We start from the raw sequence: 15,042 nt of genomic DNA on the forward strand, positions 1-15,042 counted from the left end.
AGTCCTTTGTCTACTGATTAAACTATTAGAGAGAAATAGTATTTTTTTCAGCATGATGAGAGAGTATGTCACAGCAGAACTATAGTTTCTATAATTTAACTTGTTCTGTATATTAAGGTATATAATGTGCATTCAGATTCAGGATTTGCTAACTATTTTCCTAGTGATAACATATACAAAGCTCAAATGTTTTCTCTGTTGCTGCATTTTGTTTTTCCCAGCTTAAAATGCAAATGAGACATTTGGTTGAGACACTCCTGTTTTTCCAGTGAACAGAAGATGTGGCACTGTTCAGGCATTGTTCCTTTTGGGGCCCACCCTGCTCATGCAGAGGGTTCAAACGGGTTCAGTGAAATAAAAAAGACATTTCTGGAGGGGGTTCTTCTCTGAAAATGCTTTTTAATGACATTTGAGTTGCTGAGGTGATCAGGCTTAATTGGCCTCAGGACAGACTAGGATCTTGTCCTTTACTAGAAGAACATTTTTGTTCTCATATCAGAGGAAACAAGTCTATGAGTTTTTATTTCTAAATGAAACTATACTGATTAAAGCCATTCACGTATTTATTCCCCAAGTAGAATACTACCTGTCAAAACTCCACAATAAAGTAAAGCTGCTTAAATGGAGTCATATTAAAAAATCTTGTTTTTAAGAACAAATTGATTACGACAAAATCAATCACGGCTGGGAAGCACGTAACAATTCCAAATCCACTTCAGTTCTTGGAGCTTGAAGTTTAACTGCCAGAGAGGTTAAAATAAAGGAGGTACATCAAATTATATCCTTTTTAGATAGGTCAATATTTCAATTTGGGAAAAAAAACCAGCAGATAAATATGATATAAAAGTGTTGCCTGAACACCCAATAAAATATCATAAATCATCAGTGCAAGGTTATAGTAAGAGATCACTGAGTTACACTTCACTAAATAAATATGTGAATAAAGACCTAAAGCTGAGGTCCCTCCAAGTCCTATGTTTTATTCTAGGACTTCCAAGTTGCATGTGTGTAAGCTTTTCCAAACTCCAAGTCAAGATATTTTTACTTATCTTAAGTAAATGTGTACTGCTTGTACACATACCTCCAGTAACTACCGCGTCCATATGCCAGCATCATGCCTAACTCAATAGCTTCCACATGTTAAGTTTGCAACTACTGCAAACCTTTCCTGCTGTGCACTGGTTTGCATCCCTCCCGGAGAAAACATAACCTATGAAAAAAAACCCCAGTGTTAACAGAAGAAATCTTACTTACGAGTACTTAGTCAGCAGATCCAAATCATTATGCATGTTGATTGGATATGTCTCACTGAGATGAAAGAGCTTCTCTAAGGCCTCATAAATGAAAATGATGCAGATAAGAGAAGCGAAAGCTTCTTCAGTAAACCGGGTAATGTAGCAGACTAGGGAGCTTGCATCGGTTGCAACAAGGATGATGCACAGGATTGCAGTCCACAGTCCAATGCTAGCTCTCAGAGAAAGGTACGACAACCCATACTCTCTAAAAAAAAAGAAAACAAATTAAACACAGTTTATCTTTTGTCCAGCCACAGTAAATGGAGAAGAGGCAGCTCCAAAATTTCCTTTGCCTATGGATGGGAGATTCTGGGGACAGTCTGAATCAGAAATTATTTACCTATTGTGAACTGAAGATACTGTCAAGTCACCTCTTGACCTGAGCTCTCCTCCCAATTAACAGGACACAAAGAGCTTGCTCTCTCTACTAGAGTGAGCGAGCGGCTTTGAGAGTAGTCACACACATGAAGTGTATAAGCACCACCCATTTTTTAACCCATATCCTGCCTTGTGAACAGGCAACACCTGCCAATTTCTTCTTAAGCTGCAAGAACAGCTAAAACAACAACTTTCATCAAAATCCTGTATGCTTATTGCATATGATAATAGAGCTCCAAACACAATGGGTGACATTATCACAGAGAACTGAAAGGTCTACCTGAAGGAGATAAAAGAGCTTTTGGAGTGCTAAGCGGGATCTCCTACTCTATGTTGTTCAGGAGATCTTGGTGCAGAAGTCCCCATCACAGCAATAAGGCAGAAAAGCAGAAAGGATCACAGAGAAGCATGATGGTTGCCAAGATGCAGACATAATTTTTACCCACACTGTGGCAGAGGTATGTCATGTACAGCACATTAATATAAATGTGGGAATATGCTGTTCTGGCATGACGCTTCACCCCTTCTCTGTTCAGGTGGAAGAAGGGCAGGGTCTATATTAGTGACTATTGAAAGATGGCACCACTGCCACTGCACTTGCTTCCTGGGTGAGAGGTAACACCTTCTGCATGAGTTAGGGATGAGATAAACCACAGATTTAAACGTATTGTTTCAGAGTAGAAAATGATACAATTAAAAAAATAAAACAATCAAACCACCACCCTGAAGCCTGCATTCCCTTCAAAACAGGTTGGTTTGTTTTTTTTTTTTAAAAAACAAACCAAAAAAACAGCAATTAAAAAAAAAAAACCAACGCAAACATCAACCTTTCTGCATTACCACCAATTCACTTGTCTCAGTCGCTGCATAATTTTCAGACTCTGAAAGCTTAAGCAATGCACTCTAAAACAAACTACTGATCTTACTCTGCAGATGTTGGAACTTTGGGATCACTGTCTCTACTTTTACCTAACAACACCTGAGGGATGATGCATATCATGATCTTCACTTACTTGCAAAATTTGAATAAGATCTTCTCAAATACTAAAACTGGTCCTGTGCTGCCAAGTATAGTGAGAGGCTGTCCACCAAAGAGAGAGTAGGCAATTCCAGTCATGGATGCTCCAAACAGCGATTCTATTGCACTCTGAATATGATACAAAGAGAAGTGTCCATAAATTTTCAAACAGGTTCTTTTTGCAATGTCTGTAGCCTTCTAAACATTGAAACACCAATATTTAAAGGTGATTCATGCAACAGTAAGAAAATACTAACCACAAACGTAGGAATTTAAGTTTGTTTTAAAAGTTCAGATTTAACACATACTATACGACCTTCAGTTGCTTCTCCAAGCAGACCACCAAATGTGATGACAGGAGACATGCAAGCACAGTAGAGAAACAAAAATGATGCCAGACACTGCAGACTGAGAGCATCCCTGAAGTCACTCCAGAAGAAGGGAGCTTTTCTTTTTATATCTAAAATCAAACCTCCAAAAAATCTAAAAAACATAGAACAGATCAAATTAATGAAAAAGGCATACCAAACTTTCTTCCACAGTACTGCCTTAAATATACTGCAGAGAAGCTATCGTTCCTTGATCAAATGATACATACTCTTATAATTCACCCTTCCCAGCAAAAGTTTCTGGGAACCCTTTCTTGATAACTTTCATCAGGAAATTGTGCTTTTAAACCAAACTAATTTGCATATTTCTTTTATAAACTCTCCATCTAATCATCCAGACCCAAAACTTCTGAACAGTTGTTAGCTCCCACACATAAAACCCTATTATTTATTATGCGAAGTGATTCTTTGCATTTGTTTAATCAGAGAGCTACCACAGTGCCCATTTGCCGACACGTCTACATATAGAGCTTCACATTCTTTATTTGAGAACCTGTTCCTAAATACACTTGATGATAGAATTGAATACAGGCCACAATTTTCCAAGAACAAGAAATGTCACCTTTTGTCATTTACACTATGCTAACTATAATCAAGTATTTAGGAACAGACTCTCCCTTACAATATACCATACAGTTAAAGTAAATATCCCCGCAATGCTCTTTTTCTCACAGGCACCCGATATATCAGATGTTGCTGGGGTAAAGAGGAAGATGAAGTGCCACCATCTTCTAAATATTAGAATGATCGTTTGAGCTGTCAATCACCAGGTTCACCACTGCGGGAACAGCTTACAGCCAGACTGGCCATCATCTCCTCTGCCCCACTGTGTACACTAACACTGCACCTGAATCTTTAGCCTTATGCAGGTAGGAACGATATTTTAATATCAAGAGGCAGCAAGGTAAAAGAAAAGTCTATCACACAACTACACTGCACTAAGGCAACCACTAACAGCTGATGCACTTACAGCACACCACATTAGACCAGTGAACATAAGAATTCCTTGGGGCAATTTTTTCCTTCCAATGTATGTATACTGCAGCCACCATGGTAATCATAGCCTCATGTACCGGGACATATCATGGCTTACTGAGGTAAAAAAGAAATGCTAGAGCTGCACAACCCTTACAAAATAGTTGTAAGCATTCATAATATATGGCATAAGACTATTCCCAACTTTTCCTTCATGCTGTACAAAAATAAGAAATGTTAAAGTTTAACAGAGGTCTGACCTTTATAAATAATAGAGAAAGGACCTTGCAATAAATACAATGTGAAAACTCAAATCCTTTTGCCCTCTCCCCCTCTCTGCAAATTAGCATGTATGTGGTATGCAAATAAGAAAAAATGCCTGAAAAAATTCGTATGCCAAGGCAGTCACTTGAGAGAGAACCAGACCATCATGGTTCCTTTGGAAGTGCATCACTTAGAACACTTGAGATTTTGCACATGTTTTCACTAACTTTCCAGTGCGTTGCAGTTCTGGTCCAGAGTGTCCTCCAGGTTGTTCTGCATCCCCATGGGCTGCAGTTCCATTTGGCACTCCCGGGATCTTACGCTTCTCCTACCAGAAGGAAAAGATACTTCTCATGTGTCTTAGTAACTAAAACATAATTTTAGCAGAGGAAACAGGCTTTGAGAGTTGAAAGACTAAACGTGTAAATTTTATTGTAAGATTCATCAACATAAGCTCTTCATAAGCTGTAGAGGAGTTCTGTAACAGGAAATAGTAGAAGGAATTGTGGTCTAAGAAATTTAAAGAATGGATCACAGAAAATCTTGTATCAGAAAACATTTTAAAGAGTAGCAAGCCAGGTTGCTTTGACCAATTCTTGCAATAAGCTTAGAAAAAAAGCAAACCATGGCTGTTCAGAATAATCAAAGATGTTTATGACCAACTACCCCTGAATTTAAGATCTTTAGATACAACTATCTATGTTTATTCAGGAGAGAACTAGTATTGAGCTACACAAAATGTCACCACTATACTGTATGCTTGCAAGACAAGGGTTCTCTTAAAGCAAATTAACAAAAAAAAAAAAAGAGCATGCAAAATGTCTATATAGCAACTCTGCTAAATGCTAAATTAATGACACTTAATTCTACCTAGAAAAAATTCATCACAACGTTTAAAAGTGTCTGAATTTTGCAGTGTACAAACCTGAGAGGGAACATTTTTAGGTGGTTCTATTCGAATCGTTGGGTCCCACTCTCCAGGAGGGAGAACAGTAACCTGATCAAGAAACTCATCAATTCCAGACACCAAGTCATTGCGGTCCTTTGCTTTGTAAGCAACATCATGGAACACCTGTGAAAAATGGAGAAGTGTACGTGGGAGGAAAAAGAGATGGGGAAAGGAATACTTTCATAACATTTTTTTACAATGGCCCCTTTTCTCTGAAATAGAACACACTTCCTGCAGTACCCACCAAACAAACAAACTCAACTTCAAATGACTAGAGTTTCTGGTATATAGTTTTCATAGAAGCTCCAGCTGCTATGGAAAAAAATGCTTATGGGTGCTAAATGTTCCAGAGATTTTACAGTTTAAAACACAATTAATTCCACTGGAAAGTAACTGTGTAAAATGGAATCTTCTCTGTGAAGATATCCTTGCATGAGAATATTGCTTCTCATTTGTTAACTCCTTACGGCAGCATAATCTGGGCTGTTACAGGATCATGAAATGAACTAGAATGCTATTTGTGCATCATCAGAATGATTAGCCACATTTAATCTGGACAATTCCACATTGGAGATTCCCTATTACACACCTCCTCAGTCAGTACAAAATGACTAAAACCAAGCCATGAATAAAAATACCTCATCTGTCATTAGTGTTGCAATTGACCTTCCAATCTCATGGTATTGTTGCCCTTTACCCAGTGGTCCAAGAAGAATAAACAAAAATCTACAAATAAAAGATAAAAAAAAAGTGAAAGATAGATGGTTGAAAGTAACTATACATACTACAGAAATACTTATTTAAAAATTGGACTAGAATAACCTCCAAGACAAATATTATATATAATCTCTTTCAAGATCCTCACACATGCATTTAAACATGAAGCTTTGGTTAGAAAAAATGTGAAAATAACTTCCAAAAATATATCATAAGCTTCACAGTCAGACTTGATTGAGACTATCAAAACCTTGTTATATAACAAACCTTATCTTACATAATAAATATATGCAATTATAATCTATGTACAGAACACATTATTTAATTCTGTTAATTCAGCAAAATCAACTATTTTATGATAATAGTATTATTGCAATATTGGGGAAGTTAAATTACCCTGAATAAAAATCATTTTAAAATCATTCTTATTCCCATTAAGGCTCTAGACAGCCTCTATCTAGGCTTGGGGCTAGTAGGGTTCTATAAAATGCAGAAGACAGGTTCAAATGAAATAACTGAAGTTCTCAGCTTTGCTAAAATGCAAAAGACAATTTTTCGACTAACATTATGTCCTGGTTTCAGCTGGGATAGAGTTAACTGTCTTCCTAGTAGCTGGTACAGTGCTATGTTTTGAGTTCAGTATGTGAAGAATGTTGATAACACTGATGTTTTCAGTTGTTGCTCAGTAGTGTTTAGACTAATGTCAAGGATTTTTCAGCTTCTCATGCCCAGCCAGTGAGAAAGCTGGAGGGGCACAAGAAGTTGGCACAGGACACAGCCAGGGCACCTGACCCAAACTGGCCAACGGTGTATTCCATACCATGTGACGTCCCATCCAGTACAGAAACGGGGAAGTGGGGGGCGGGGATTCGCCGCTCGGGGGACTGGCTGGGTGTCGGTCGGCGGGTGGTGAGCAATTGCACTGCGTATCATTTGTACATTCCAATCCTTTCATTATTGCTGTTGTCATTTTATTAGTGTTATCATTATCATTATTAGTTTCTTCTTTTCTGTTCTATTAAACCGTTCTTATCTCAACCCACGGGTTTTGCTTCTTCTCCCGATTTTCTCCCCCATCCCACTGGGTGGGGGGGAGTGAGTGAGCGGCTGCGTGGTGTTTAGTTGCTGGCTGGGGTTAAACCACGACACATTATTACCTTTTTTTTTATAAACATTTTTTCAGAAATTCTTAATTATCCTAATTTTTAATTATTTAATTTTCTTTTGGCCAAAAATCAAGAAATCTGTTGTTTTCCTTTTGGTGGGTTTTTTTTGTGGAAAGTTGGGAAAGGTTACAAGGAAAGGCTTCAGAAGATTTTTTCAAAGCCAGCTCAGTCCCTCAATGTTCCTTATACACAGGCAAAAATTAGAGAAGACCAAAAAAGTCATATCCAAAGTTACTACAACTTAAAGAAAATTTTGTACTGTTTATCTGACTGGGAGCAAAGATCTGAGTCTCAGCATTGCATTTCATAGCATAACACTCCTTCCTGAGTGTCACAAACAACTGGAATACACTACTGCCTTCTGTTGGAATTCTACTTTTACAGAAACTAAAAGAGGGAAGGTGAAAGAGAGACATATAGGTGTACAAACATATGCATAAATACAAAAAAAAGTGAGAGACTGCAATAATAGTTAAAGCAGTGAATTCAGATATGGGAGAATCACTTCGGAGTTTTGATCTGAATCAACCCCAGCAGGAAACCATGTATCTGCAGATCTATATAAATGCTTTCTATTTGACTACAAAGTCTATTTTAGATATTTTTTAAAAATTCCTCATAATTTGTTCTCAGAACCAAAGTACTTCATCAGAAAAAGTTTCAACTTAGAAAAAAATTAATCTAATAAAAATGTATGGTTAAAAGTCACATTCACTACCATGCAAATATCTACAAAGTAACTTTTAGAGGAGCATGATATTTACAGCATGTTCTTCATCCATTCACTGTCCTTAGTGAATCAAATCACAGTTTGTTTCTTCCCTTTACTCAATTCCTTCTTCATTTTTTTCTTCTGGATATACTTATGCAGTATCACACAAGTAGCTTCAGCAGATGAAATATTCTAAGCAGCTGAATATTTCACCTTAGTATTTTATCTGCAGTATTACCAGTTTGTATAGGATAAACTGTGTATTGTAACCTAACAAGCTATCATTTCTACTTCTTCGAAGAATGATTATCTGCACACACAAACGGCATGTCTCTGAATATACCCATACATCATTTAAATGATAAGTGGAAAGATGTCTCTAAGAGATATCTTTGTTAAAGAACGAACCAAATTCATAACTCAATAAATGACAAAGTTGAAGGTCACATCACCCTGTCTCCACAAGGTACTCAGAAAAACATGAAGAGAAATAAATCCAACTGTACCTTGTTGGAATCGGAACTTCAGCTAGTCCTGTAAGCAGCACTGCAGGAGATAACCTAACAAAAGCAACAACTGCACGGTCCAGGAACTCTAGTTCACCAACTAAGATGTTTGATGCTTCAGCTCCAGGTGGTATCTTTTTCATGAAGTGTAGGTCAACCTGGGAAAGTATATTAAATAACAACCTGAAAGTTATTCACGGGGATTTTTTTCCCCCTGATTTGTTGACAGAAACTTTCTGGTCACTGCATTATAACCTTAGTTATTTCAATTACACGGTTTCTACTATTCTTGTCTGTTGAGTAACTTTTTTTAAATAAAAATGTTTCTCAAAACCAAGTAACTGCTCTTTCATTATTTGACTAATTTTTCTTGGAAACGTAGTTAAAGTACTGCAAAATTAATTTATGAGGACAACAAATCACATTCAAAATCTTGTTAAGAATATAGTATTAATTTCCGAGTAATACTTTTTATCAATAATCGTAACAGCATCAATAATTCATAACAGAATCAGTAAGGCATAACAGTAGAAGAAACGAAGACACCTTATTTTTCCATAATTAACAATTCTGGTGATCATGAATCCATAGTTGCTGTATCATAATTTCAGTGAGAAGAACAGGTTCCACTACATGTAATTTTCCTTCTACTACACTAAGTGGGATGTATTTTTGGTTTTGGATTTAATGGAAAACAGTTGCCCATCTGCTGAAAATAACAGAAAATAAGCTATGACCATGACCGTCTCAAGAGTAAACTGAAAGAACAAAGCAGAATAAAAACCTTAGAGTTTTAAGGCAGTGATGTTGACTTTTGCAGGGACAGTAGTTAAAAACAGAGAAACAGCTTCATCGTGACATTGCTATACAAGCTCCAGGTATTTGCCTAGGAATGTGTTAATTTGTATTTATTTCCTCAGTAGCAGTGTAGAGCTTACTCTGTAACAAAGACTGACATGGAGTAATAGAGTATATAATGTATGTTTGATTTCATTATGCACGAGTATTGTCTACATTTCAAAATGCATGAATTTTGTCATTTGCTTTCCTTTTATTAATCTAAACACAACAACAGCAACCAAATCCAATATAAACTGTTAAAGTGGACCATTTTAATGTCTATCTTACAGCCATCTGTCAGTACTAGTTTGCATAGTTTTTGGTAATATTTAGAAAATTGTTTTCTTGCAAATGGCTCTGGCACTAAATCAGAATTCAGATATAACACAGTTGCCTGTGTAATGAAATCTTATTTCGCTGAGATCACAAAGAGATGTCTAATGCTACCCTAACCTAATCTAGAACAATGACCAAACACCTCACAAAGTTAAACAAGCATCAAATCAACCTGGAAGGTTGGAGACCAAGTACTTTTTCAAGGTAAAGTATCAGCGAGGTAAATTCTATTCCCCATTCAAATCACAAAATAACTCGTCAGGGTTAAATACAAAACCCAAACAGATTCACTTCGCGCCTAATTTTGGCGTCATAGATCATTTATAGTTGAGAGAAAGGAAATAGTCTTTCAGGCACATAGCAATGTGCATTCTGTGCCGATTTTACCTTGTGAATGGATTTAACATTTAATAACTAGTGTCTCACGTACATGCTACAGTTGTCACCTTAATGTCCCACTAACATACCAATCACAGGATCAAGATTCAGATCTGAAAGAAACATTCAGTCTCCTGTCTACCAGACAGTATTTCCAGATATGTTTCCTGTACTATTTATCAGCTTGAGATTCCAAAATCTTAGGTAGTGAACACAGCCCCAGTTAAAAGAAAAATACCTGGCAGAGAAGCATCAAACTGGGCAAATACACCCGAACCCCGGGTGTTGCTTCCACTACACAGTGAGAGCAGAGGTGGCCCTGGAGTGAATCTGGGGTAATGGCAGAAGCTACATCCTTCAAATGCTTTATCTAACCTATCCATCATACGTATCTTATCCCAAGAGGTCTTTAGCTGGAGAGACCTCACATGCATCTTAATCTGCACCCTAACCTGAGCCACATTCATGACCTGGCACTAAATAGTCCCAGTAAGCTCCGATTAAACATAAAACTAAATAACTAATGTGGAGCTCATTCCCCTCCAGGGCAACTCAAGGACTGAAAAGAGTGGTGGAGACCTCCCTGAGAAGCAAATAAATTGACATGAAGACAGACAGAAGATACCCAACATCATTTCTTAAGAAAGCCGTGACACACATTAATCAAATTTATTTATAAGCAGGGCCAACCAGTATTCAAAAACAAGTCAATTATTTCACATGGTATTTGAAAGACCAAACTCTGTCAGTATGGAACCAGGGTTTGATTCAGAAATACTGTTTCCATGTGGAGCATAGGAACGTTGCCATGAGAACGGATGAGGGTGCAGTCTCTTTATAAATTTCGTATTTCAGGACAACTAGGGTTCCCTTCAGCCTCTGGCATAAGAAGCAGAGACCAGGTAGATGCAGTTGTTAAACTGCCATCCCCATCCTGCTCAGACACGGGATAAAGTGGTGCTGTGACAGATCATATCCGTATCACCCCCCCGAATACAAAGTCCTCACCGTGTCCCCAGAGAAAGAGGAGTGACACATTTACAAGTACAAGCATCAGAAATGATGTCTCCCTCTCTGTGCTACTGAAGTAACATTCAAGACAGCTTTTAGTGCCATGTCTCACATTATTCATAAACAGATACCAATACAATCAACACAGTCTCAGTGCTGTACTCAGATTAAGTCAGCTTTTTGAATCAACTCCAAAATTTGGAATATTAGAAGTAGCCCATGGGAGACAGATTAGCAAGAAGATAATATGTGAGGTAGTCAAAGGTGCTTTTTTATAGAAGATAAATGAAATTAATATGTGGAACAAAATTGGAGCAAGAAATCACAATACTCAAGAGAAAATTAGTGCACTGCTCTACTTTCCTCTCAATCTGTGCCTATAATTCCAATTATAACCGTTGGGAGTTACTGCAATAGCACATTTCAAGGGGAAATTGTACTTTACTTATGCATCTTCAAAAGGATAAATGGATCTTTTTAAAGGCAGTCAAAAAAAGTGTTTAGATTACAATCCTTTACTGTTATTTCATTCCTGCAAACAAAAGTTGTTCCCTTTATATTCCTGACAACCTTGTTGGTATCTAACACTGCCGAGCTAGCCAAAGGATGACATGTTGATCTCTGCTCAGGCCAGTTTAATTAGAAGAGCTCTTTTGATCAGCAAAGCTGCAGCACTACAAAAATAGTGAGTGAAAGATCAAATGATGCAGCCCCCATTCTTGTTTAATACAAACATCATGCAGCTAGATGACAGACTGGGATTTTGATCCTACAACACTCAAAGCAATTGGGGAAACGTCCAAGAAAAGCACTACTGAAAATCATGTCATTCCCTTTGGGTTGTTATGAGCTTCACCTCTGCACAGCTTAATTTTTAATAGATAGCTTTATTTATATTTGATATCCTTTACAAAATTTTACATCTTGATATTAGAACACTTGCCAAAACAATTAGTTTTAGTTAACACTGTTAATATAAATATCAGGAAACCCAAATCATACTTGACTTTTTAAAGCATTATAATGTTAGTTTTAAATATTTTTAAAGTATTAGCATTAAATTTTTAACAACTTGTCACTGTTTATGTATCTCCTTCCTACCTCTGTAGAAATGTGGTCCATAACACATCCCCAGCCAGCCTCCTTTCTTCTCACTCTCTTTGACAAAAAGATCTGTTTCCCATCTTTATTTCAGCCATATACCATTCCTAGTCTAGCATGTTCAGTCAAGAATTCAAATGGTGCAAATAGCTACTGCTGCTAGGAAATAAGTCTGGCACCAGATGGAGCAATCGCATAACTCTACTTTTAGCTCAGTTGCGCTAACATTAAGATTTAACAGACTCAAAGTGCTGTTCTTCAGAATTTTGGTTTAAATCACCTTTCTTCACTTACTCAACCTTTGTTGTATTAATGTGTCAGCTGAAGTCATCTATCCCTGTCAGGTCTGTCATCTGTATCTAATGTGACAGTTTGTTTTAGGTACATACAGACTTCTTAAATTAGGATTCTCCTTTACATTAAAGCTGAGAAGCTGTTTGCTTTTCTTTGCTATCTAACATTGAACTGTCATTGCAATCTCCACTACTGAACAGTTAACATCTTTTGTGAAGTGTACTGAAATATCTTGGCTTGCCAGAAGAATTAAGTTATAGGTTTACAGAAACACATTCTGTTTGAGACATCTGGAATCCACGAGTTCAGGTTATAAAAAGCGTAGTTTGCATTCATGCATTACTTCTACAAAAAGTAAAAATCTGAGAGGTAAATCTGAATTATAAGAATTCTGAATTACTTTCCTACTTGGATAATTTTCTGTTAATTTGTAAAAATTCCCCCTACAAATATACACCTATGACATTGTCATGCAATAAATTTATCTATGTTCCTAAACTGTGATTTCCTGTTACCAGTAATTTATCAAGAAAATGAAAAATTCTTTTTTGTTATATACAAACTGTGTTGCAGTGCACACAAAACTTTAATGCTGAAGTAAAATTTGCACTTCACAGCTTTTCCTGATACACATGGATTCATTTTATTTAATTTAGAAGATCTATTTGGTAGTCAGGAAGCTCTCTTCACCATCAGTGAACACTTACCTTGCTAAAGTCAACAGTGCTGTTTTCTCTGCTCACATCATTTTTGTTTTCAATACAGGCTGGAGCAGACTGTGGGGAAACAATCTGACCTGCTAAAAAAAGTACCGTTATTACAGAATACTAACAACTACTTCTATAAATAAAGCAACATCTAATGAAATACCTGTTAAAGAACTACATACATTTCATATCATATGGGTATGAAGCATCTAAACATGGCATTTTAATTAAAGACTTATTTAGAATAACACATTCTCAAAAGACAGAACATTTATCACATGCAGTTAGGAATGGGAGAACGTAATTTAGAAAATGCAAAAGATACTCTTGAATACTGGAAGACAAACCTTCTATGCCAATTAAAGCTTACAATTTTTAAGATATTACATTTGAGGAAAGTCCTGCATTCATATAGTTTTTCTAAGTGGAAGGTCCTGCATTCATATAGTTTTTCTAAGTAATTTGAGGAGCTGCCAATTTTGGGCAACACCTGTCTACAAGAATACTCCTCACTGAGTAAAACAGGATTACTAATTTTCATAAATTTACTCATAAGAATGTCCTGATTATAACAACAGCTACAAACCCAAGCATAAAAGTGGGCTGCTATAAAAACAGATGTATTTGAAATTAAAATGATTTAAAAATTCAGTATTAAACAATGTGATTATTGACATGTGTAAAACAAATGTTTCATCAGACACATTTTCAAAGAATTCCAGTGAGGATTTAGTATTTTATAGAAGTTTTAAAAATATCTCAAGATGAGAAGAAGTGTTTAAACATGCCTCAGTCTTGTGTAAGCAAACAGTAAGCCTTGTGATCAACAAAATTTTGCCAACAAAAGCTCAAAAAGAAAAACAGGATTAAGTAACAAGTATATGTCACATAAAGCACATTTTTACTTAATGCGAACATTGTCCCTGTGCACGGCCAGAGGCCACCACGCACACACCGAGGGTGTGGGGCTGGCAGTAGGGCAGCACACAAACCCCACAGGGTGACGAGCCGTTCCCTGCTTGCCTTCACTCTTCCACCCTCCCTGGCATGGCAGGAGCTGTGCACAGCTCTGAGCACCACAACAAAGTACAGGAAAAAGTACCAAATATATGAGCCAACTATCTCTTACTGCCCTAACACATACCCAGGAATAACTACAGAGTCCAACTGGCCCAGAGTCAGCATCTCGTGCCCAGCATATATTTGTTTCCATAGCAAATAAAGTCTCTCATATGACTGAGAAATGATGATGTGAAAACATTGGTTCTGGTGAAAATCAACCTAAACTTGCACAGTAACAAAGACCATATGTTCACGGTACTTGAAGATGAAGACAGTCAGAAAGTCCTAAGCTAGGCACATTGTCTGGGCAATTCAAAGAGCCACAGTGTGTCCCTTTCACACCGCTGCCACACACACTTGCAGTCCAAGCATGTCCTCAGCCACAGCCAGGAAACAGAGAGCTTCAGGGGATCCAGTCTGAACAGGACAGGAGACTTGCAAGAGTATCTCAACCATTGCCAAAATACTGAAGTATCCAGCTTCTGTCACAGCTGAGCACTACAGTATCCCCAGTTGAAACACTTGCTCAAGGAAAAGGTTGGTTTTCATGAAAATCAACATCTCATTTTCCACTAGACAAATCTCCCATGACACAAAACAATTTTTAGACTCTTGTGCTGCATCCTGGTAGCATAGCCAGAGAGATTTCACTTTGATTAGGAAGTACAGGAACAGAATGTTTTAAAATGTATTGCTAGAAATCTTATTATTAAATGTATCACTTAATGTAAATATTTCCATTTTCTATTGACAGATCAAAACAAGAATAGAAATTAGGGCTTTTGTTCAGCACTACAGTGAAATAAACAGAGAATGGCAAAAAAACAGACATGACAAGCATGTTAACCCAACCAAGTAGATAAAAATAAGTCAGGATTAGAATTTACATATGACAAGAATAAAGGCTTGATTTCAGAAAGCAACATATTAATGTAACGTAAAGG

The 15,042-nt window shown here is 37.0% G+C and overlaps 1 protein-coding gene across 8 annotated transcripts in view; it reads right to left on the reverse strand.

Moving 5' to 3' along the window:
• SLC4A10 (solute carrier family 4 member 10) overlaps positions 1–15,042 on the reverse strand; it is a 165,051-nt gene that overhangs the window by 34,660 nt on the left and 115,349 nt on the right. For 6 of the 8 annotated variants that reach the window (XM_052791621.1, XM_052791623.1, XM_052791619.1 and 3 more), the window contains 8 exons: positions 13,037–13,128; positions 8,370–8,527; positions 5,907–5,994; positions 5,245–5,391; positions 4,547–4,647; positions 3,000–3,174; positions 2,687–2,820; positions 1,255–1,500 (listed from right to left, as the gene is read on the reverse strand). In XM_052791621.1, coding sequence (XP_052647581.1) covers positions 1,255–1,500; positions 2,687–2,820; positions 3,000–3,174; positions 4,547–4,647; positions 5,245–5,391; positions 5,907–5,994; positions 8,370–8,527; positions 13,037–13,128 — 1,141 coding nt within the window. The remainder of the gene's footprint in view (positions 1–1,254; positions 1,501–2,686; positions 2,821–2,999; positions 3,175–4,546; positions 4,648–5,244; positions 5,392–5,906; positions 5,995–8,369; positions 8,528–13,036; positions 13,129–15,042) is intronic. The other 2 variants (XM_052791620.1, XM_052791625.1) reach the window with 1 other exon arrangement.

Source organism: Harpia harpyja, chromosome 7 (assembly GCF_026419915.1).
Source record: "Harpia harpyja isolate bHarHar1 chromosome 7, bHarHar1 primary haplotype, whole genome shotgun sequence".
In the NCBI taxonomy this organism is placed as follows: domain Eukaryota; kingdom Metazoa; phylum Chordata; class Aves; order Accipitriformes; family Accipitridae; genus Harpia; species Harpia harpyja.